General features: G+C 43.2%; 1 protein-coding gene across 9 annotated transcripts in view; it reads left to right on the top strand.

Moving 5' to 3' along the window:
* LOC138749437 (neurofibromin) overlaps positions 1-23,077 on the top strand; it is a 277,305-nt gene that overhangs the window by 240,886 nt on the left and 13,342 nt on the right. For all 9 annotated transcript variants that reach the window (XM_069910754.1, XM_069910751.1, XM_069910749.1 and 6 more), the window contains 10 exons: positions 564-665; positions 2,669-2,809; positions 5,475-5,601; positions 7,684-7,815; positions 9,735-9,870; positions 12,668-12,825; positions 16,345-16,467; positions 17,853-17,980; positions 20,117-20,217; positions 20,866-21,008. In XM_069910754.1, the coding sequence (XP_069766855.1) occupies positions 564-665; positions 2,669-2,809; positions 5,475-5,601; positions 7,684-7,815; positions 9,735-9,870; positions 12,668-12,825; positions 16,345-16,467; positions 17,853-17,980; positions 20,117-20,217; positions 20,866-21,008 (1,291 nt within the window). The remainder of the gene's footprint in view (positions 1-563; positions 666-2,668; positions 2,810-5,474; positions 5,602-7,683; positions 7,816-9,734; positions 9,871-12,667; positions 12,826-16,344; positions 16,468-17,852; positions 17,981-20,116; positions 20,218-20,865; positions 21,009-23,077) is intronic.

The following is a 23,077-nucleotide window of genomic DNA, read 5'->3' as shown; positions in this document are numbered from 1 at the left end:
TGTAATGTGAAGAATTCAAAACATGACAGGCTATAATTCTGGCTGAATTTGAATGTCCATGGAAATTGATTAATAGACACAAAAGTCCATTACGAGCAATTCAGGTGTTTCATGGCCAAGTCAAACTTTGAAGAGGCGTGGACCTGACTGAAATCTGACTTGAATGAACTTGCTTCCTGAGCTATAGGTACTAAGTTGGGGATACAGTTTTTGATGATTATGGATTCCCTGTCAGCAATTTCTGAGTTGGTAGGAAATAATTTTTGAGTTATCGCTAAGTATTTGAAGGAAAGTGCTGACTGGCGTGTTGCCATCCTGTGGAGTTTCTAGTGAAAGTGATGGTGGTCACGATCTTTCAGTCATTGTCGTCTGAAAGTCTGAGTAAACATTGTTCAACGTCGTCTAGTCACAGGAGAGAAAACACTCAATAATGTCTGGCAATGACGGGCAGGCTCAAAGAGGGGATGGATGTGGAATGCAAATTCCCCAATGGTCACTTTGGTGAAGACTTCACCACGAAGAGCATACAATTAACTGTTGTGGCCTTTTTACTTCACACACAGGGTCTGGAAAGTTGCTTGAAAGGTCCTGATAACCATAACAGCCAAGTTTTGATAGAAGCTACTGTCATAGCCTTGACCAAGCTTCAACCGCTGCTCAACAAGGTAAGCTGTGGGTGCATGGGAGACTGTAGATGTGCGAGAACTGGAGCAAAACACACGTCAATTCCAATTAATTAGGTGGCATGGTGAGCATAGCAATGAGTGCCACGCTATTACAGCACCAGAAACCAGTGTTTGAATCCAGCGCTGTCTGTAAGGAGTTCTCCTCATGTCTGCGTGGGCTTCCTCCAGGCACTGTGTTTCCCTCCCAAAACACTTGGGGTTTGTAGGTTTAATATGGGTGTAATTTAACTGACCGGAAGTGGTTTCTACTGTGCTGTAAATAAAATTTAAATATGATTGCCAGACTTGGAACAGGGTAACATTGTTGAAGAAATGGAAGATTGTGGGCTCGCATTCTAAAATTTCAAAAATCCAGGTTAAGACTTAAGTTCTAAAGGGCTGCGGCATTGTCGAAGAAGCAGTCTTTCAGGTTAAGTGTTGAGCTAAACACAGAGGCAGAGGTAGGGGGGTTGTTAAATAACATTAGTTTAATAAAGAAGCAGAGAATTATTACTTAAAAGTCGCTGCTTGCCATTCTACTCTGAGTTGAGCTGGATTATTACAGGCAATTTCTGGGTCACACGAGGGTTCCAATCCTGGGAGCTGGTCTTCAGCTTAATTCTCTTAAATCATTTCACTCTGCATACACTTGCTGTAATTCTTTCATTCCACTAATAATCACCTTAACCATAGTTTAATTCATATATCCACAAAACATTTTATTATCACAAGTTTAAAAAATGTATGGGAGGATTTGCATTGTCAGATTACTATCAGTCAGGTCATCCATGACCCAGGGACCCCATGTACTGACCAGATAAATGCAGGGAAAGGAAAGCAAGCTGTCAAATTAATGCAATTACAACTCTAAATGTGTTAATTTGTATTTTAATTTGTTTTTAAATGTAGACAGTCAGCATGGTAATGGGCCATTTCAGCCCACCAGACCGTGCGGCCCAATTACACTCAATTAACCGACAACCCCTGTATGTTTCAAATGGTGGGAGAAAACCCACGCAGACATGGGGAGAATGTACAAACTCCTTACAGACAGCGTGGGTTTTGAACCCTGTTTCCAATCGCCGGCGCTATAACAGTGTTGTACTATTCATGCCTCCTGTTGTTGCAATGCTTGATTAATTCTTTGGCTTGGCTTCGCGGACGAAGATTTATGGAGGGGGTAAAAAGTCCACGTCAGCTGCAGGCTCGTTTGTGGCTGACAAGTCCGATGCGGGACAGGCAGACACGATTGCAGCGGTTGCAGGGGAAAATTGGTGGGTTGGGGTTGGGTGTTGGGTTTTTCCTCCTTTGCCTTTTGTCAGTGAGGTAGGCTCTGCGGTCTTCTTCAAAAGAGGTTGCTGCCCGCCAAACTGTGAGGCGCCAAGATGCACGGTTTGAGGCGATATCAGCCCACTGGCGGTGGTCAATGTGGCAGGCACCAAGAGATTTCTTTAGGCAGTCCTTGTACCTTTTCTTTGGTGCACCTCTGTCACGGTGGCCAGTGGAGAGCTCGCCATATAACACGATCTTGGGAAGGCGATGGTCCTCCATTCTGGAGACGTGACCCATCCAGCGCAGCTGGATCTTCAGCAGCGTGGACTCGATGCTGTCGACCTCTGCCATCTCGAGTACTTCGACGTTAGGGATGTAAGCGCTCCAATGGATGTTGAGGATGGAGCGGAGACAACGCTGGTGGAAGCGTTCTAGGAGCCGTAGGTGGTGCCGGTAGAGGACCCATGATTCGGAGCCGAACAGGAGTGCGGGTATGACAACGGCTCTGTATACGCTTATCTTTGTGAGGTTTTTCAGATGGTTGTTTTTCCAGACTCTTTTGTGTAGTCTTCCAAAGGCGCTATTTGCCTTGGCGAGTCTGTTGTCTATCTCATTGAGCTTGATTAATAATCTTAAGCTAATTTACATTTCTAATGTTCATCAGTTTCTGTACAAGTGAATTCACAATGTAAAACCTTTGTTTTCCTGACCATCACACCTTCCCCTTGAAGGACTCAAACATGCACAAGGCGCTTTTTTGGGTAGCAGTTGCAGTGTTGCAGCTGGACGAAGTCAACCTGTACTCTGCTGGCACAGCGTTGCTTGAACAAAATCTCCATACATTGGATAGCCTTAAAGTCTTCAACGACAAGGTAAGGGGGCTACAAAGGTCTTCAAAGTGGGACAGAACCTCGAGAAGTATCAGGAAAAATTGTTAACCTGTCTGGAAAAAGGTGCATTTTATAATAGGTTGAAAAAAGGCACTCTGCTTTTCTCAAGAAATAGCAGTTTTGTGTTTTTTGAAATACAGCATGGTAACAGGCCATTTTAGTCTAGGAGCTCGTGCCGCCCAATTAACCAATAACTTGTGGTTCGTTTTGAAGGGTGGGGGGAAACCAGAACTCCCAGGGAAAACCCACACAGACATGGGGAGAACGCACTAACTCCTTTCAGACAGCGCGGGCTTCGAACCCCATCCTGATCGCAGGCGCTGTAACAGCTTTGCTCTAACCACTTCCTTTGAATTGAAATATTATTGGGCCTGCTGTCTTTCAAAAAAATACAAGGCAAGTTGCGTTGAAATTTACATTGCAGTATCCAAATGTGTTTAAAAATTAGGCACTGCTTTGCTCTTAGGAACATTAAGTTTGACACATGTACAAGGGTGAAGAGAACAAGCTGCAATGAGAAACTTGGGAACAGCAGTAGGCCATACTGCCTCTTGACAATAAAATCATGGCTAATCCATGAGCTATATACATCATGTACCTCTCTTTGCCCTACATTTCTTAATACAGCACTCAATTTTAGAAATCTCTGTCTCTGATATAAAATTAGAGATTGCCACTTGCAGAAAATTCCATTTCTGAGCTCAGAAGAGTTTTTTAGAAAAATTTCTGAAATGGAAAGGAAAGCTTTTGTTTGTTCATTTGTCATTCTCAGGTTGCCGACGTGGTACTGACAGACCAGTGGAGATTTTATTGGCAACCAGTGGCTTTTGATCTTTTTGTTGACATTTGATTGAAAATGGCAACAGTCGGGAGAAGCAATCGCTGTCTCACACTGCAATTCCAAAACGCCTTCAATTGTGCTCATTGGTATGGCACAATAAATGGCAGCAACTTGTTGAATTGTGCAGTATGCAGACAGGCCATTCAGCCAAATCATCCTCGCTGACCGCTGGAAACCATTCTGAACTAATCCCATCGCTGATCACCTGGTCTGCTGCCCTCTTTCCTCAGTAATTCAAGGACTCATCTAGGCATTTTGTAAATCCTGTCAGTGACCCAGCTTCAACCGTGCTCTCTCGTAGTCTGTTCCAGGTAGTTGTCAGTTTCTGAGTGAAAAAGACCCTCCTCTTGTACCTTCTGGAGGATATTGGGGAAATACGGTTTAGACTGTCCAAGCACCAAATTCAGTTTGTGAAGGTTGCCTTGTCGGTAGCCATGAAGTGTATAGCAGTTGCATGGAAGTCCAAACCACAGCTTAGTAAAGCATGATGGAATGCAGAAATGCAGGGTTGCATTCCCCTGGAGAAAATTACGTATAAGAAGTAATCTTAAGGAAGAAGTATGACACATTCATTGAAGTGTGGCAACCGTATCTGAAGCCCCTAGATGCGCGGATATGATCCATGTCCACCCCTCTTTCATCCCCTCCCCCCCCCCCCCCGTCCCCCCACCTCGAGCCTTGAGTAATGAGAGAAGAAATAAGCCATCCCACCAAGTAAATAAAGGAGAGAGTCAATTTGGGGGTGTGGTGCAGATGACGTGTGTTTTAATTTTCATTGTTTATCCCCTACCCTTTATTGTTTATTTAATACCAGGGGTTCGGTAGCACGGGTCTTTCTTATGTAATTGTGTATCTGTATAAGTTATGGGAGAAGAGAGAATAGGGGAAGGGAGAGGGGGAAATGCTGGACTCTGTAAATGATATTGTGCAGGAGAAAAATCCACAGATTGTTTGCATTTGCATGAGCTGTAAAATAAAATATTTTTAAAGAAGACCCTCCTCGAATCCCCTCCAAATTTCATCCCCTTTGCTTTCAACCCATGTCTTCCAGTTATATTCACCTGTGATGAGGAGAACATTTGCCTGTACTCTACCACATTCAGGATATACTGGCCTTGGAGGCAGTGCAGAAGAGGTTCCATTGATTGATTCCAGAGATGATGAGGGATTGAATCATCTGAGACTCACTGGAATTCAGAAGAATGAGAGGGGATATAGAAATGGAGAGGAACTGCTTTTTGCAGAGAGTGATGAATCCATATAATTCTCCGCCCATGGAAGCAGTGGAGGCGACCTCAGTAAAAGTTTTTAAGACAAAATTGCATAGATTTTTGCATAGGAGGGGAGTTAGGGGATATTGGGAAAAGATAGGTAGGTAGAGATGAGCCTATCTTCAGATCAGCCATGATCTCATTGAATGGTGGAGGAGGCTCAATGGACTCCTCCTCCTACTTGTGTTCTTATTCTCAACAAGGGCCCTATGTTCTCGCTCTCCCCCACACCCCCCACCAAAGCCACAGCACATTTAAGTAAAAGCCTCGTTTTCTTTTCACCTCAGGTAACGTTTATTTTGTAGTCGGTTGGAGAGAAGTGCGGATGAAACCAAAGCAACTGCTTCACAGGGAAGAGGGCTCATAAACTTTAGCAGTGCCCTGGGGGTGTAGGCATATTGAAGAAAGGTTGAGAATGGCTGTTCCACCCTATTCGTATCCCTCATAATTTTAAATATCTCAGTTTGTGGAGCCAGCCACCATGATTTAGACCACTGCTTGCTGCTTCTTGAAGCCTTTTTGCTTTTCCCTTCAGAGTCCAGAGGAGGTATTCATGGAGATTAGAAGGCCTTTGGAATGGCATTGCAAGCAGATGGATCATTTTGTTGGGCTCAATTTCAACTCGAACTTCAACTTTGCTTTAGTGGGGCACCTGATGAAAGGTGAGGAATGTTAATTCATCACCAGCTTCTTTCTGCAAGTTCCCAAAATTTGTTTACAGAAGAGGAGGAGAGTGCTTCTTATCTATTTGCCGTTTAAAATTTTGCAGACTATTGATTTCCTTCCTCTACCTGCTTGCTACATATTGTTTATGTAGAAACAATAATTTAACTTTTCAGTTCTTGCTTTCTTGGAATCTATATGCACAAGAAACTTGACTTGGGGTAGGGAAACAGAGGTGAGATCAGTTATGAAATGCCAACAGCAATACCAATGCATGACTATAAATTTAACAAAAACACTGAGGCATTTCATGAGGTGAGGGAAGATAATAAGCTTCAAGAATGATTGGACCTCCTTGTTTAAGGTAAAGGTTAGTATAGTTGAAAGTCCACTTCAGTAGGGCCTTTGACAAGACCCCATATAGGACCCTAACTCATATAGGAGACTGCATGAGATCCAGGGCAATTTCATTCAAAGTTGGCTTGGAATAAGTAACTTAGTAATACAGGTGATGGTGGAAGGTTTGTTTTGGTGATTGGGAGCTTTTGACCAGTGGTGTGTGTACCACCAGGATTGGTGCTGTGACCCTTAAAGGTTGACATGGACATTAAAGATTTGCAGATGATAAAAGGTGGCGATATCTTGGATAGTGAGGGTAATCTTGGACCACAACAACAGTGGTGAATTGGTAAGATAGAGCAAAGCCGTGGCAGATCAAATTTAATCTTTACAAGTGCTAGGTGAAGCACTTTGGAAGATTGGACAAATATAATGAACACAAGAGCTCCAGGGAATGTTGAGAAGAATGGTCCACAATTCCTCCTAATTGATCAAATCTGAAATAAAACACACTGAAATGCTGGAGGAACTTAGCCGGTCTTTTCAGCATCCATAGGAGACAATGATATATTGCTGATGTTTCGGGCCTAAGTTCTTCTTCAAGGAAGAAGCAGAACGAGCCAGATGCAGGAAATCTCAGCAAGTCTCAGAATTCAGACAATACTGGATGGGGGAGGAATCCAGACCCACAAAAGGTGTTAATTGGATATGATAAGGGATGAGGTAAAAATTTATCATGTTGTGCAAAGGAGATGGAAGGGAGAGACATGTGGAAAGGCGACGGAAAGAAGTAATGATCAAATCTGAGGGTTCAATGTGGCTGATGGTACTCTTTGCAGAAGTTTTTTAAAATTTAGAAATGCAGCACTATAAAAGGACCTTCTGGCCACCAATTAACCTGGAACCCTCCTACATTTTAAACGGTGAGAGGCTTCCAGAGCACCTGGAAGAAACCCACCCCGACACGGGGAGAACGTGCAAACTCCTTCCAGCCAGTGCCGGATTTGAACCTGATGTCATAATATTGTGCAAACGGTGCTGCCCCCTTCGTATCTATATCATAAAGACTACTGTGTCTGCTGTGCCTCTCGATAGATGAAACCTACTTCATAATTCTAGGTGTAACTCCTCAACCATGAGGTTGACATTGATGAGGAGCCGAGTGATCATTCACCCTGCATCATGGGGGAGACTCGTCTGTAGTTACTGGGGTCAGAATTGCTTTCTCTCTTGAAGGTGGTCATGATAATGGCACCTGCAAAATTCCCTGGTAGATCCTGCTCTTCCAAATATAATGATCAAGAAATTGTGGAGTTGGGTTCTTCACCATTAATTTTTAAAACTTCAGCAGGAAATGTTAGCTGATCCTGGCACCGGGTTATTTTTTTATCTCTGTTAATGGGTTTCTGCAAGGCTGGGCTAAGGTGGCCATTGTGGGATTGAGTTAGGAGCACTTGCATCAAGGATTGGCCCCTTGCCATCCAAGGAGTCCTATCTGCATGTGAGGACTGTGGTCTGGAGGCTTGAGACAGAATGCTTACAACTGACTCTCTTTCCTATTTTGCTACCTATCTAAATACCTAAGCGTGCATTTATTTATATTCTCTTTGTGACTCAGGATTTTTTAAAAAAATTCTGATGAAAAACCACGTTTAATTTTTTTTAAAATTTAGCGAGTTATGTTCTAACTGTTAAACTCTTGTTCCTCTTTCCCTCTCCACCCCCCCCACCTTTTTTCCCAGGATACAGGCATCCATCTCCCACCACGGTGGCCAGAACAGTGAGGATATTACATACCCTACTAGCCTTGGTTGGAAAGCATAGGAACTGTGACAAATTTGAAGTTAACACTCAAAGTGTGGCTTATCTGGCTGGTGAGAAGAAATGTTGTTTGCTTTTGACTTATCGAAAGAAAACTTAACAGCTGAGATTCCTCCCATTATGTGCTGGCTAGTTGTATAGTGCCAGAACAAATAAGGGTGAGGTGAATTCTACCCACTGCCACTGTAGCATGCAGGTCAAAAGCCACTGAATCAAAATAAACAAATTGGGCAGACAGATTAACCCAGTGTTTGCCTCACTGACCTGATGACAGAACTGGTATGCGCAAGTCCCTCTTCTGGTCAAATATTCCTGGGTGGGGAGGTGGGAAGTTATCGGGTATTTAATTAGAAATTTCACAAATAAATAAAAAGTTGGCGTGCAAACCTCCACGGTCACAGAGCAGCTCTCCGTCCCAGGGACGTTCCAGCATGGCTGAATGTTTAAGACAATCCATGGGGAGTGGGTGTTTTGCCAAATGTGAATAAGTGGGGTAATGTTTCCAAAATGTTCAAGATGCCAGATTCCTTCCCTAATCTCAGTCATTTGCCTAGGCAGCGGTATGTGGTTATTACCTCGATCGGAAGTGAGGGACTAGGGGAAATATTTACCTTGACGCTATCTTTCATATTTCTCCGGAAAATCAGTTGCTGGTCATGTGATGGTTCCGTTCCTAAGAATGACTGTGAACTGAATTTTCTATACGGTGGAAACGAAGTTTTCTTCCAAAAGAGTCATGTCAAATCTTTGGCCTTGACAGCCCTTGGAGACTGATTTGCAAAGAGTAGACCAGGGAAGGTTAGTGCAGGTGAACAATGACAAATTCTAAATTTAAACTCTTGGCACAATAATAGGCCCTTCCGACCCACGAGCACGTGCAGCCCAATTACAACCACAGTTCGATTGAAGGGTGGGAGGAAACCGGAGCACCAGAGGAAACCCACGCAGACATGGGGAGAACGTAGAAACTCCTTACAGACTGTGCCAGATTCAAACCTGTAACAGCATTGTGCTAACCATGGCACCCCAAATGTTTGCCTGAATACTGCCCCGGATGACTTGACGGGGTGGAAGGAAACAAATCAATGAGAAAACCACCAGTGCTTTATTCAAAGGAAGGCGTGCACTAACAAGAGCTGGCTTGAGGTCCCTGACGATTGATCTTGGCTGAAGGAGAGTTTGGCTGTGCGGTAGCTCTCTCATTGTTTCCCGGGGAAGAGATTGATGCACGATATGTGAGAGCAGAGTTTGACAGAATATGGAGGAAGTCAGGTCTTCCATAATCTGGGAGCCTCCTGTATAATTATCTTTGCATCTGCAGGCAAATGGCCTGCTAATGTTCAGGGTAGATTGCTGAGTATAACACATAGGACATATACACGACGCGGGAGGGTAGTTCTCCTCATCCACATCTCCAGTGCCAAGTAGAAACGGATTGTGGCTACCACACAGTGGGAAGGATATAAGTGCACTGGAGAAATTGCAGTGGGATCACCAGGACGTGCCTTCGATTGGAGCATTCCCATTATGAAGGGAGATTGGAAAGGCTTGAGTTTGTTTTCCATGGAGTGGAGGGGGCTTGGGCATGACCAGAGATTGAAGGGTGAGAATCTCTCTCTCATGAGGATGATGTTAACAAGAGGACGTTGGATCAAGGAGCAAGATCGGAGATACAGAGGGAACCCAAAGAGATTTTTTTCCCCACACAGAGTGGTTAGAATCTGCAAAATGCTGCCTGTGGAAGGAACCAATACCCTCATAATTTAGAAGACTTCCAGACAAGGAAGTGATGGGCCAAGTGGTTTTACTTCTCTGCTGTACAACTCTGAGTCTGTCATGTTGCAATCTAAAATGTTAATGTTGCAAACCCATCTTGATCGTCGTTGATCTTAAGAATTAAGGATCAGGATGTGAGGCAATGAGAATAGGGATCATAATTTTTGTTCTTTAACAATAACAATTTTCTCTGCAGCCCTGCTGACTGTTTCAGAGGAGGTGAGGAGTCGGTGCAGCCTGAAACACAGGAAATCTCTTTTGATGTCTGACGTTTCCATGGAGAATGTGCCAATGGACACATATGCAATGCACCATGGTGATCCAAGCTCCAGGTTTATATACAGCTTTTTCCTACATTGTTTACAATGTGTTATTGCTTTGGCTCTTGATCTTTTACTGATATCTGGGAGTAGCTGAGAAACATGACTCCACATCTTTTGGTGTAATTCCATAAATAGTCTCTCTTGCTAGATTGACTTAATGTGCTCATGTTTCGTGTGGATAGAGAATTCCTCTCTCTCTCTGTTAACTGATTACAGAGGGAAGTTGAATAAACAAGGCAGGGCTGCGGAAAGGACAAATGTCGATATGATTAGACGAAGAATAAAGACGTAGCACAAGTGAATGCACAGACCTTTTGACCAAGTGGCTTGTACCGTGCATTCCATGATGTTGGGCAGCTCCTGGAAAGCACAGACATTGGCCTGTATTCCATTTCAGCCTGAAAGATTGGCCTCTTGCCTGCATACTAGAACTCAGAACCATTGCAGGTGAAACAAGTGTAGAGCCTTGCTGCTTCAATTTCCCCAAGAAGATGAGAAGGCAGGAGCAGGCGCAGGCCATTGGGCCATGAAAGCTAGCCTCACCATTTCATTTGGCTATAGCTGATCTGATGAGCCCTCGGATCCCTTTCTGTGCCATTTTTCCATACCTTTCTCGTCCTCAATCTATCAGACAATTATCCAGCTGTACTTTAAATGCGTCTAACAGTCCAGCTTCCACCACCTACCAGGCCAGAGAATTCCAGAGATTCCCCACCCTCTGCAGGAAGAAATGTCTATAGACCTCTGTTTTAAATGACTGGCCTCTTAGCTTGTATTTTCGACCTTCTGTGCAATACTCTTGCTTAGAATTTAAAATATTTGAATAAGGTCACCCATTCCGACCCCTCACCCCTATCCCATTCTTCTAACCTCCAAAGAATACAGAGCCAAACTATTTAGCCTCTTTTGTTGGGATGATCCTCTCTTCCCAGGAATTAGCCTGGTGAATCTCCTTTCTGCGGTCCAGTATTTTTAAGGGAATGGGACCACAGCTGTATGTAATGTTTCAGGTGCGGCCTCAGCAAAACTTTTCACAATTGCAACAAAATCTTCCGATTTTAAACTCTGAACTTCTTTGCAGTGAAAGCCAAACTGCTGTTTGCCCTGCATCCTCTTCCTCCAGGTTGTGTGAATTGTGAACAATTGTAGGCCAAGAACTGATCCCTGTGGCACTCTACCAGTTATCTATTTCCATTTTGAAAATAACCCATCTCTTCCTTCTGTTTTCTGACAGTTCTCAGCCCACGCTAACATATTTCCTCTGATAACATGGGCATCGCTCAGTTCCTGTCAGAAATCTAAATACCCTCATCTACAAGTCCTTCTCTCTCAACATCCTCAAATAATTTAAGCAAATTTATTACACATGATTTGCCTTTCATTAAATTAGGTTTGCTAGATTTAATTATGTTCAGCTTTGCTAAAAAATTTCCTGTTCCCTTTTGAGAAGCACCTTGCCAGTTGATTTCACAGCTTGCTTTTGGCCTTTTTCCTGTTTTTTGAACAAAGGGATCTCATTGTTGAATTACACCACTCCATCTCCATTTCCATTGGCCTGTCCTTTTGGACAGTACAACCTGGTACATTGCAGACCGACTCCTGGTACGTCTACCACCATATTTCTGTGACAGCTGTAACATCATCCATATTGTTACCTCTACTATTGACTTGACTCCCTTGCTGGAAGTACTATGTGCAAGAAGCTTGCAATTTTTTATCCATACTCCTAACGCTGGATTTCCTGTCTTGCATCTTTTTGTCCACTTCTTCCGCCCTGGTGAATCTTACTGTCAGCTTCCCCTTCACAATCCCATGCCACTGGTCTTTTATTAAGCCTTCTGTTCTTGGAGTTTTCACCACTCCAAGTTGGTTCAAAGCCCTAGCTTCAGTTGAAGTTATGCCATTGGCCATGGTGTGGATTCTAGCATGGTTAAGGTGGAGCCTGTCCCAGCAGAACATCTGTCTCCTTCCCCAATACGCATGCCAGTGTCCCATGGATTCGAGCCTATTTCTCCCATCGCAAGCTTTCAGCCACACATTTGAATGAAATGATGGAGGAAATCAGCAGGTCTCGCAGCACCCATAGGAGGGAAAGATATTTAACCAATGTTTTGGACCCAAACCCTTCTTCAAGGTATGAGTAAAAAGCAGACAGGCCCCGGAAGGCTGGGGATAAGGAGAGAAAGGGCTGGGGGGAGATGCACAGACTAACAGACAAAAAGTGTTAATTGGATATGGATAGGTGGACAGGAGAGAAAAGGTGAGAATTGATCGGGGAGGGAGGGTGTTTTTGTCTCTGAAAACAGAGCTGAGGGAAAAAAAAATCACATCTACCTCTCATTTAATCTACCCTCTGCCAATTTCATATACCCGTGGCTCAGGTATTCATTCAGAGATCATCAGCTTTCTGGTTCTGCTTTTCAATTTTGCCATTGGCTTCCTAACAGAGCCTCCTTCCTTGTCTGAACTATGTTGTTAGTACCTCCGTGGACCATAACCACTGGATTCTTCTCCCCCATTTCAGCCTCTTCTCCACTGATGTGTACGTTTACAAGGTGAAAAGAATTTATTGAGAAATGACTGAGATGCAATGGGAATGTAGGAGATTGTCATATCCCAGCATATAAAGCAGTACTAAGATCTTGGTTTGCTACTCCAAGCCTCACTTCTGTGTTTAATGTCATGTTTCCCCTGTTATATGAGGCTGAGATATCTTTGTATATTCTTACCATTAAAAGAACAGGTTGGCTATTTTCAAGCTTGTCATCCCAGTACAGTTTCAATTATTTGTTTCCTCACTTTTCAGAACTTTAAGAGAAAGTCAGCCGTGGGTTTCACCGAAGATTTCAGACAGATATCTGGTTGCGAACTACCCGACAATGGGGCAGATTAGCCCCAGGACACGCAAGTCCATGAGTCTGGACATGGGGCAGCCTTCACAGGCCAACACCAAGAAACTTCTCGGTAAGGAAATGTACTGCAGTTGTACCACTGCTGCATGGGCGTCCAAGATACTCTGCTTCATAATGGAGATGCAGCTGACTGTTCAAGCACCTTATTTCTCCATCATTGGGAACTGGTTTTCACTGCACGTAGTATAAGAAGAATAAATAGAACCAGTACCATTTTGCCTCTTGCTCTCTCTGCTGTGCAGTATGATCAAAGTTGACCTACCCTTTTGCTGTCTTCTCGAATTAACCTCTCTTTTCCTTTGAGATTGATTATTTTGGGAATTAAAATGAATTTGTATTACTCAGTGATCAGGTCTCCATAACCTTCTTGGGTAGAAAATCCCTGATGGGTAGTCCTGACTGACTGTTCCCTTATTTTTAGTCCGTGTATGCTGATTCGAGACAGACCAGCCAAGGGGAACTTAAATCCCTAGTCTGCCCCGTCAAGCCCTGTTTTAAAAAAAAATTTCAATGAGATCACCTCTCATTTTTATAAATAGGCCCATCCTGCTTAACCTCACTTCCTTGGACAATATCCCCCACCAATGGCAATCTCTGACATCATTCCTCTAATCCTTTATCTTTTGGTGAACCTTTATTGCTCTCCATTATCCTAAGTATATCCTTCCTTTGGTAGGGATATAAACTGTGTGCTGTCTCAGCTGGTGCTCTATTATTTGGAGCATAATATCTTTACTCTTTCCCTTCAATCCTCATCGATGAAAGCCAATGTAATCATTTACCCACTTAGTTATTTGCCATACCTGCTCAGTGGAGGACAGTCAGGTCCCTCTGAACAGCAACTTTCAATCACTTATTGAAGTGCTACCTCTTTTCACCTATTCCTGAAACCTTCCCTTCTCTAAAGGACAACATTGGGCCTGTGATTTAATTAATATAGACATACAGCAGTGGAATTGGCCCTTCTGGGCCACAGGCTCATGCCCCACCCCCCCCCAACCGATCCACCAATTAATCTACAACCCCTGAACGCTTTGAAGGATGGGAAGAGACCAAGTGCCCAGAGGAAACCCCTGCAGAAATGGGGAGAACGTACAAACTCCTTACAGCCAGTGCTGGATTCGAACTTGGATCGCTGGCGCTGATATCGTCTGGTTCCGAGGCTGCAAATCCTCAGTTTAAGAGCATGCATTTTTGCAGCCCCATGTCGTGTCCATCAGATTGCCTCAAGATGCAAGCAGTAACAAACTGCAGGATTGATGTTTCTTATTTGGTTGGTTTGGCAAGATAAATGGGAAAACTCACTCCTACTGCCAAATAGTCGGGGATCCATGACCACACGACAATATCCAATGAAATTTGGCATTTTACTAGGCCTGCCGTAGATGAAATGCTGCAAAAACCTTCAAATTGTGTTTGCCCATGGGCCTTGTCATTATTTGGTGCTTCACACTGATAGCCTCATATTTTCTGATTTGAAGTTGTTAATTTGTGTGCATTTCTGACTGTCCCATTACAGGAACAATGTGGAGGCTTTCAAAAGAGTGCAAAAGGAAGTTGTTTGGATTAGAGGAAATGAACTGAGAGGGATTGGACAAACTTGGGTTGTTTGTCAGGGGTTGAGGGGCAGCCTGAGAGAATTTTTTAAGTTAAACAAGAACGTGGTAGCCAAGGGTACCCGTGTGGCTCCCAGCCACACCTGCCTTTTTGTTGGCTATGTGGAGTAATCCCTGCTACAAGCCCATCCCTCTGACTCCTTTTCTCTCGCTCTCCACTTCCTTCCCTCTCCATTCAGAGAACTATCCCCTCCCTCTGTCGCTTGTCAGCTTTTTTTCTCTTGTAACCTCCCTCCCATGGTACCAAGAACATAACAGCACAGAAAACAGGCCCTTTGACCCTTCTAGACTATGCCAAACTATTTTTATACATAGTCTCACTGACCTGCACCCGGACCATATTCCTCCATATCCCTCCCATCCACGTACCCGTCCAATCTTTCTTAAATGTTAAAATTGAGCCCGCATTCACCACTTCAGCTGCCAGCTTGTTCCATAGTCCCACCACCCTCTGTGCAGAAGTTTTCCCTAATATTCCCCCTTAACCTCCCCTTTCACCCATGTTCACTGGTTTGTATTTGCATTTCTTCTACATGTACCCATCATAATTTTGTATATCATATCAGATCTCCTTCATTCTTCTACGCTCCAGGGAATAAAGTCCTAACCCGTTTGCCTTTACCTGTAATTCAGTTCCTCAAGTCCCAGCAATGTCCTTGTGAATCTTGTCTACTCTCTTTCCACTTATCCACCTGTAGTCTCCTGCCCGTGGACCTGTGCACCTCTCCCTTCTCTCAGTAACTGAAAGCCAGTATAATCTTAACCAAGCAGAGTTAGCATGGCATAATATTGATCTACTATCAGAATCACCAATTTCAGTGAAGAAAACAGCTTTTAAGGTAGGGTTGGAGTATTTCTGTGATTAAGAGGAGCCAACAGCAGAGAATCATTTGTGGAAATATCAGCCTCCTCCCACTGCTTTCTACAACAGGTCTTCAGTGTCACACACAACTTTCAACACTTTTTATGCTGAAGTTGTGAACTAATTTAAAAGATGTACTAATGATGAGCCTGGAGTATTGTTTTGATGTTCCCACGTCTCTCATTTACTGGAGGATTTCATTGTGACGGTGAAATGTGATGGACTTTAATTTCTGCAGCACTTTTTATTGCCTCATAACGTTTTGTTGTGCCAATTCTGTTGAGGGATTGAAGTTTGGAGCAGGGAGGTTATACTGCAAAAGGTGCTGGTGAGGCTGCATCTGGAGAACGGCAGACAGATCTCTTTACTTGAGGAAGGGTGGACTGGCTTTGGGGATAGTGCAGAGGAGCTTCACCTGGTTGATTCCAGACATGAGGGGATTAGCCTATGAGAATAAATTGAGTCGTCCGGGGCTGTACTCACTGGGATTTAGAATAATGAGAGGGGATCTTGTAAATTAGGAAAGACAAATAAGATAGAGGTAGTTAGGTTGTTTCCATTGGTGGGGGAGACTAGAACTAGGGGACATGGCCTCAAGATTCAGGTTAGTAGATTTAGGACGGAGATGAGGAGGAACTGCTTTTCCCAGAGGGTGGTGAATCTCTGGAATTCTCTGCCCATTGAAGTAGTGGAGGCGACCTCAGTGAATATAGTTAATAAAAGGTTGGATGGATGTTTACATTGTCTTATGGAATTCAGGGATATGGGGTAAAGCTAGGTAAGTGGAGATAAGCCTATCATCAGATCAGCCATGATCTCTGAATGGTGGAGAAGCCTCGACAGGCCGAATGGCCTACTCCTGTTCCTAATTCTTATGTTCTTTTTACACTGCCTTCAAATCAACAAGCAGCAATGTTATAAATTAAGAGCGTTGGGTTTTTTTTGTTATTTAAAGTATATATACTGACTGAGGCAACAAAGGGATCACTCCCTGAAATGGCTTTCATCTTCATGCACCAATTAATAAATTCTTCCACCCTGTGGCATATTTTTTGTGCTTAAACCTGAACAGCCAATGCGCGTTATCTTTCAGGTACAAGGAAAAGTTTTGACCACTTAATTTCAGACAGTAAAGCACCAAAGAGACAGGAAATAGAGACAGGGATTACTACTCCTCCCAAGATGAGGCGTGTGGCAGAGCACGATTTTGAAATGGGTAAGTAGCTAAACGTTTTCAGTTTTTTGCCTTTCTTTCAAGTTGGAGTTGAGCTGGTGTAAGTTTCCTTCCATAAGGCTGCAAAAACGAATGACGTACTTCATTGCTTTGACTAATTACACGAAATACAAAATCAGAATTGGACCATATTTTGAGATAATAGTAATGGCTCTCAATTCTGTTTCAGTATATTTTATTTCCGACATATAGCTTTTTTGGCCCAGAAGTCCGTCCCATCCAATTAACCTTCAAACGTATTTGATAGGTTTACTATTTTCCATAACTATTCCTTTCTTCTATTCTTTTTATTAATCTCAATTTACCCCTTAGACAATGGAGATCCCCCCAACTGACCACTCTTGCTCCATTAACTTGGATGGGGAATCAAATGGATTGTTTGATCTACAGGTATCACGGGATCCCCCCTGCAAGGCCAAGACTCTTTGCATGTGTTATTGAACTTGTATTACCAGATTGAGACAAAGGAGCGCTGATCAAAAGTCATCTCCCCTAAACCCTATTCTTTTAACTTCATTGTACATCAGCTACCTTAACTAGACTGATAGTCTATGAGAAATCATTAACCTGCGTAGTATGGTTGGTTGTCCTGTATGTGTCTGATTTTGGGCGACACGGTTAGCGCAACACTATCTGCCACCGATCTGGGTTTGAATTCGGGGCTTCTGCAAGGAGTTTGTACATTCTCCCCTTGACTGTCTGTGGTAGTGGACGTCACAGGCAAACCCACCCGCACCATCAGGGAACTCTGCCGTCGAAGAACAGCGGCAATCGTGAAGGATCTACACCACCCAGTGCGCTCTGTTCTCGGTGCTGCCATCAGGAAAGAGGTCTCGGTACCACCAGACTCTCACCACCAGGTTCAGGAACAGCCGCTCCCCCTCTACCATCAGACTCCTCAACAACAAACTCAATCAGGGACTCCTTTAAGGGTTCTGACTTGTGCACCTGATTGATTTTTTTTTTCTCTCTGAATTGTACAGTTTATCTTTCTTGTTTACCAGTGTATTTTGCATTCAGGATGTTTTTTTTAACACTGCCAATAAGTGATAATTCTGCCTGGCGTGCATGAAAAAGAATTTTGGTTGTATGTGATGTCATGTATGTACTCTGACAATAAATCTGAATCTGATCTGAAATCTTTCCTCCAGCGCTTGGTTTCCTCTCACCTTTCAAAGCATACGAGGTTGAAGGTTAAATTGGGAGGCACAGGTTTAATGGACAGAATTGTCTTTTACTGTACTGTAAATAAAGTATAAAAATTAAAAACAATTCTTACCACTGTCATTCATGACCAGCTAAATCCTGACCTCACTCTCAGTTGCAAAGTCATCTTGTGACATCTGATTGTCTTCTCTCTAACTTAGAAACACAGCGGCTATCCTCACAACAACACTCACACTTGCGAAAAGTCTCAGTGACTGAATCAAATGTGCTTCTGGATGAAGAAGTCCTCACTGACCCAAAGATCCAGGCCCTGCTCCTCACTGTCCTGGTAGGTGTCCTTGCTTTTCTAACACATAATACCTATTTTTTATTATATCGAGTGTTCCCTCCGTTGGGCTTTTAAAAACAGGTTGCGCAGAATTTTCTTTAAAAGTAGCACCACTCCACCAGGAATAAGTCATTCTCCTATAGTTGTTTGAGGAATGGAAGGAAGTAATCTTGGACAAGTTACAGTTCATTAGATCTATTAAACGCTAGGCTCCATTATACTGTATACTGGTAACCTGTTGTGCTGTGTTGGAATAGGTAGTTTCACTGCTTAATATATTTTCTGCAAATGTTAGCTTTCTGGCACATTGTGATCATTTCACTGTATTCATGCTACATTTTTTTAAATTCTAGATATTTTTCTATATAACTGTTTATTTGTTTGTATTTATTTTTGTTCATACATTTGTTTTGTGACTTTATACTGTGTAAATGTATATTTAATGTGTGTGAATATATGGAGAGAGAGTCTTGCAGCACTGAACGTGCCCTTTGGCCCATCTCATCCATGCCAATCAAGTTGGTATTCTGGGCAAATTCCATTTGGTCCATATCCTTTGAAGCCCTTCTTTCCATATATCTGACAAATGTCTTTTGAATGTCGTAATTGACCCACTTCTCTCGCTTCCTCTGTTAGCCCGTTCTCGATACACACTATCCTCTGGGAAAACGTTGACCCTGAGGTCCAAATTAAATCTCGCCCCATCTCACCTGAAACTTGTGCTCTGGGCATCTGGGAGTTCCATCGCCCCAACATGTCACTGGTGAGCTGGCTCCAGTGTGTAGCCAGGGTGAAGAAATGTCATCCTCTTCCCAGGTCATTTTTGTGAACCAATTGTGCACAACTCGAGTTATGGGTTCAGCTCACTAAATTCCCAAGTTTGACATTTCAGGCCCAGTGATCCTCTCTGCCACTTGGTCCTCCTCCCTTCTGCAGTGAAACCTTTGGTCTGTTTTAGTCTCTGGGATGCTAACTTAGTCACTGAAGTGGTCTACTTGAAGTGCCCTGAGTTTTGTGTACTTTCACTTAAACTACTTTCTCTCCAGTTATTAAGGTCAACTTTTCAAGAGAAAACTTTCTGAGATCTATTCGATCATGGCATCCTTGCCATTTGTAAATGTAAAGCTCAAGTGGAATACAACAAATGCCAATCTGCTTTTAATGTCTCAGTGATGATGATATGATGATTATAATACAATTCTTTCTAACCATGTCATCACCACTCAGGGACTGTAATTTCAGAGAGTGGAGCAACAGAGGCACTTGAATTGGGGTATCTGAGGTGTAGCTTGTGAATAGACTTCTGTGCTTTGGACCTGCGCCTGAGGGTAAGAAGGGATCCTGAAAGACCTCGGGCGCTGAAGACTTCCTGATCCCATCTAAGGTTTGAATCTAGAGTTAGGGTTACCGACGAATCAAACAGCGGTTGTTGCAGCTGCAGAGGTTGTGGGAGCACTGGAGGCAAATCCACGGACACTCAGTGACTCTGAAGGGTCTCTCTTTTGCTTCTCTTTCTCTCTTACTGTAAGGCAACACTAGTGACAACTCTTTGCCTTGTGGCAGGCAGAAGGCAATCCCGCTTAATATTACATTCTGTACTATTACATGACGGTAAAGGAATCTTGAATTCAGTATTAGTATTAAATTTTCAAGTTTGAAAGATGGTTGTATTTTCCTAATTAGAAATGATCTTGAACAAGTTGGGATCTTCATGTAAAGGTCATTCCTGAAATGGAACAATATCAATTTTGGAGGTCCTTTCAATCTTTTTGTGTACCAAGTGTTGTTTCATATACACGGCAGTGTATGCAGTTCCTTGTGTACATCAGCATGTGTGTACAAGTGAGTCTTGAATTTAACCCAGAGTGCAATGTTTACAGTGAAATGTCTTGTCAAGAAGTTTTGTGATCTGAGCTGTGTTCTTACTTCACAATTTTAGAGATATGAGTACAGTGCAAGATAAGTTTTATTTTTAAACCTTAGAGGAGAATAAGATTTATGGACGCATTTTTGAACCAGCAATCGGAATACTGTGCAGTGCGGGTATGAAATCTGATGTGAATCAGTCACATCCCAACACATTTCTATATTTCCCTGATTTATAACCAACTAATGAGTTTGTGTTCTTCTCAAAAGGCTACATTGGTGAAACACACTACGGATGAGTTTGATCAACGCATCTTGTATGAGTACTTAGCTGAAGCCAGTGTCGTCTTCCCTAAGGTGTTTCCCATTGTGTAAGTTGTGCTGTTGTGGCATGTTAGATCTTCAACCAGAATACAAATTTTGGACATTGAAATGAACATTTATGGACTCTTTCTGAACACATCTGATCTATCGAGCACAAACATGTGGTTATTGTAAAATAAAACTGCTCTCGAGAATCTCAACCATTGAGCTTTTTAATAAAATGGATAATGTCTCTGTTCAGAATCTAATCTTGAACATTCCATTAAAGTTAAACAAGAAAGTGTACGGACCCTGTGGTCGAATACAGTACACAAATGTGCTGGAGAAACTCAGCAGGTCATACAGCATCCACAGGGAGTAAAGGGTAACTCATGCTTTTTGCTTCTACCTGACAAGGGGCCCTGGCATGTAATGTTGGTTCCCTTTCACTCCCTACAGATGCCTGCTTGACCCACTGAGTTTCTCCAGCACATTTGTCTATTGCATCCCATTAAGTTCTCCCTTCAGTAAAAGTTTAAAAGCAGCAAGTGCTGTGTTTCAAAATAATGTAATTATTTTCCTTTTATAGGAGTAATCTAATAGAGAGTTGGATGATTAACCTTGTTCTAATGTGATATAATTTGCAACTATAAAGTCCATTTTGACTTGGTTAGAAGATTCCCATTTAATGTGGGTTTTTTTAATGTGACACTTAGACATAATTTACTGGACTCGAAGATTAATACCTTGCTGTCGCTTTGCCAAGACCCCAATCTGTTAAATCCCATCCACGGGATTGTGCAGAGTGTTGTGTATCATGAAGAATCGCCACCTCAGTACCAGCCAGCATATTTACAAAGTAAGTGGACTTCACAACATCACTCTACTGCTTTAAACCTGAAACCTTGACCATAGGGGGAGGAGAGAGGGTGGTTCGGCACAGCTTCATCTTGCTATCAAAATAAAGGTAGAGTTTAAAGGAATTCTCCATCAATGATACCTAAATATTCAGAAGTTTCAGGCAAGGAAGTCGGATAAAGGACCGACACTTTCAATTGCTCTCTTCATCTACCCCACAGTGTCCTGCTCCCCATAAGCATGTAGAATGAAACTGTTTGGTTCACACCCTCAACTGCTGAGCTGAAATTTACAAGCTCAAATGTAATGAAATGTAGATGCTATCAATTGCCATGCCTCAGAAAAAGCAAGTTTTGCCTTGAACATCTGGAATAGAGCTCAAGACTAGTCAATTAGGCTCCGGGAGTGCTGGAGGTGAATCTATGGACACTCACTTATGGTTTTTATACAGCCACTGTGATAATTTCCCATCGGCAATTTTCACAAGGCCATTTCATGTCAGGCCTCTGCCTTGAGACCATCTACGGAGTGGATAGTAAAATGGGAACTTACCTTTCAGACTGCAGCCGTAAAAGGCTGCTCCATTAATATCCAGAGGTGCCTCGTAGCGCCCTCCAGATCCAATGGAGGTGGAGCGACTGGTGCCATAGCGCCACCTGTCATCAATGCGTGGGAGAGCAATGGTCATCTTCCTTACCCGTAATTTCCCCACGCGGCTGAAATCGCTCTATAGTTCCCAGAACAGTTCCACCTGCGTGGGGGAATTACGGGTAGGGAAGACAACACTTGCTCTGCTGTGTTTTGAGCCGCAGAGAGCGGCCCTGAAGGCTGAAGCGGCCTGGTGTGGTTGTCCCAGCCCACACCGGCCACCCCGCTGACAGGTCCCGCTGCCCCGACGGTCCACCCTGACAGCTCCCGCTGCCCCGATAGTCCACGCTGTCGGCTCCTGTTACCCTGAGGGTTCCCTGCTACCCCGATGGAGAGAGCAGGGTGAGGAGAAAGATGGGTAACGGGCTGACGGCATCGTTAGCCCGTCCCTAAACAGCCGCTTAGCGCAGCTGTACATTCAGGTTGATCGGCGGAGAATATGTGGCTCGGAGAACTCCTCCGCACATTCAGAAAGGTAAGTGATTATGCGTTTTGGCGAAGTTTTTCCGCCTTTATATCTCAATTTTTTGGTGATCTGAAATGGCTTATTGTTACCTTCTGGAGTGGCTGTTCACACAGGAAGGACGTTTACACTAAATACCCGAGTGACAGTAATTTAATTGGCTGGACATGGGTCGGCGTCGACCGTGATGTAGACCCTGCATGCGACGTACAGCATTGACGTCATCCTATTCATTAAGCCCATTGTTGCAAATGTCCTGCAGTTCATTTTAAATTGCAAACAGTCCTCAATTCTGTCTTGGGGGGGGCGCAGGAAAAAATTTCAGAACGGGAATGAGTCACTCATTTTCCTTACAAACTTTTTACACAGCCTGCATTGCAGGAATGTTGCAAATATTTTTACACAGCGGGTGTGTAAAAACTGTAACTGATTGTGAAGGGACTCTCTTTTGCTTCTCTTTGTCTCATACTGTAAGAAACGCCAGGTGACACTAAGGACGACTCTTTATCTGCCTTACGGCAGTGAGCCATTGACGCTGCCTTTACTTCGACATTTTCTTACACTATTTTTGTATTTATTTTATACGGTAGTTTATATAAATATTTGCACTATCCTCGCTGCTGCAAAGCAACACATTTTGTGATATGTTCATACGATAAATTCTGATTCTGGAGGAAGGCGATTTCATGTAATATTACACATTCTGTACTATTACATGACAATAATCTTGAATTATTAGAAATTATCCTTTAGAGTCATAAATCGCAGAGAAACAGGCCCATCGACTGCAATCTCATTTGCCTGCAACAGGACTTTATCTTTCTCTGCCTGTCCTATTAAAGTGAATGTCTCAATGTCCCTTCAACATAATGATTGGACTTAAATCCACTAAACCTCAAGCTGAAAGATTTACATAGCAACCACTCTCTGTTTAAACCCAAAATACCCCTCCGATCCCC

Source organism: Narcine bancroftii, chromosome 14 (genome assembly GCF_036971445.1).
Source record: "Narcine bancroftii isolate sNarBan1 chromosome 14, sNarBan1.hap1, whole genome shotgun sequence".
In the NCBI taxonomy this organism is placed as follows: Eukaryota; Metazoa; Chordata; class Chondrichthyes; order Torpediniformes; family Narcinidae; genus Narcine; species Narcine bancroftii.
The sequence above is the reverse complement of the archived record's forward strand: the minus strand, read 5'-3'. Positions and strand labels throughout refer to the sequence as shown.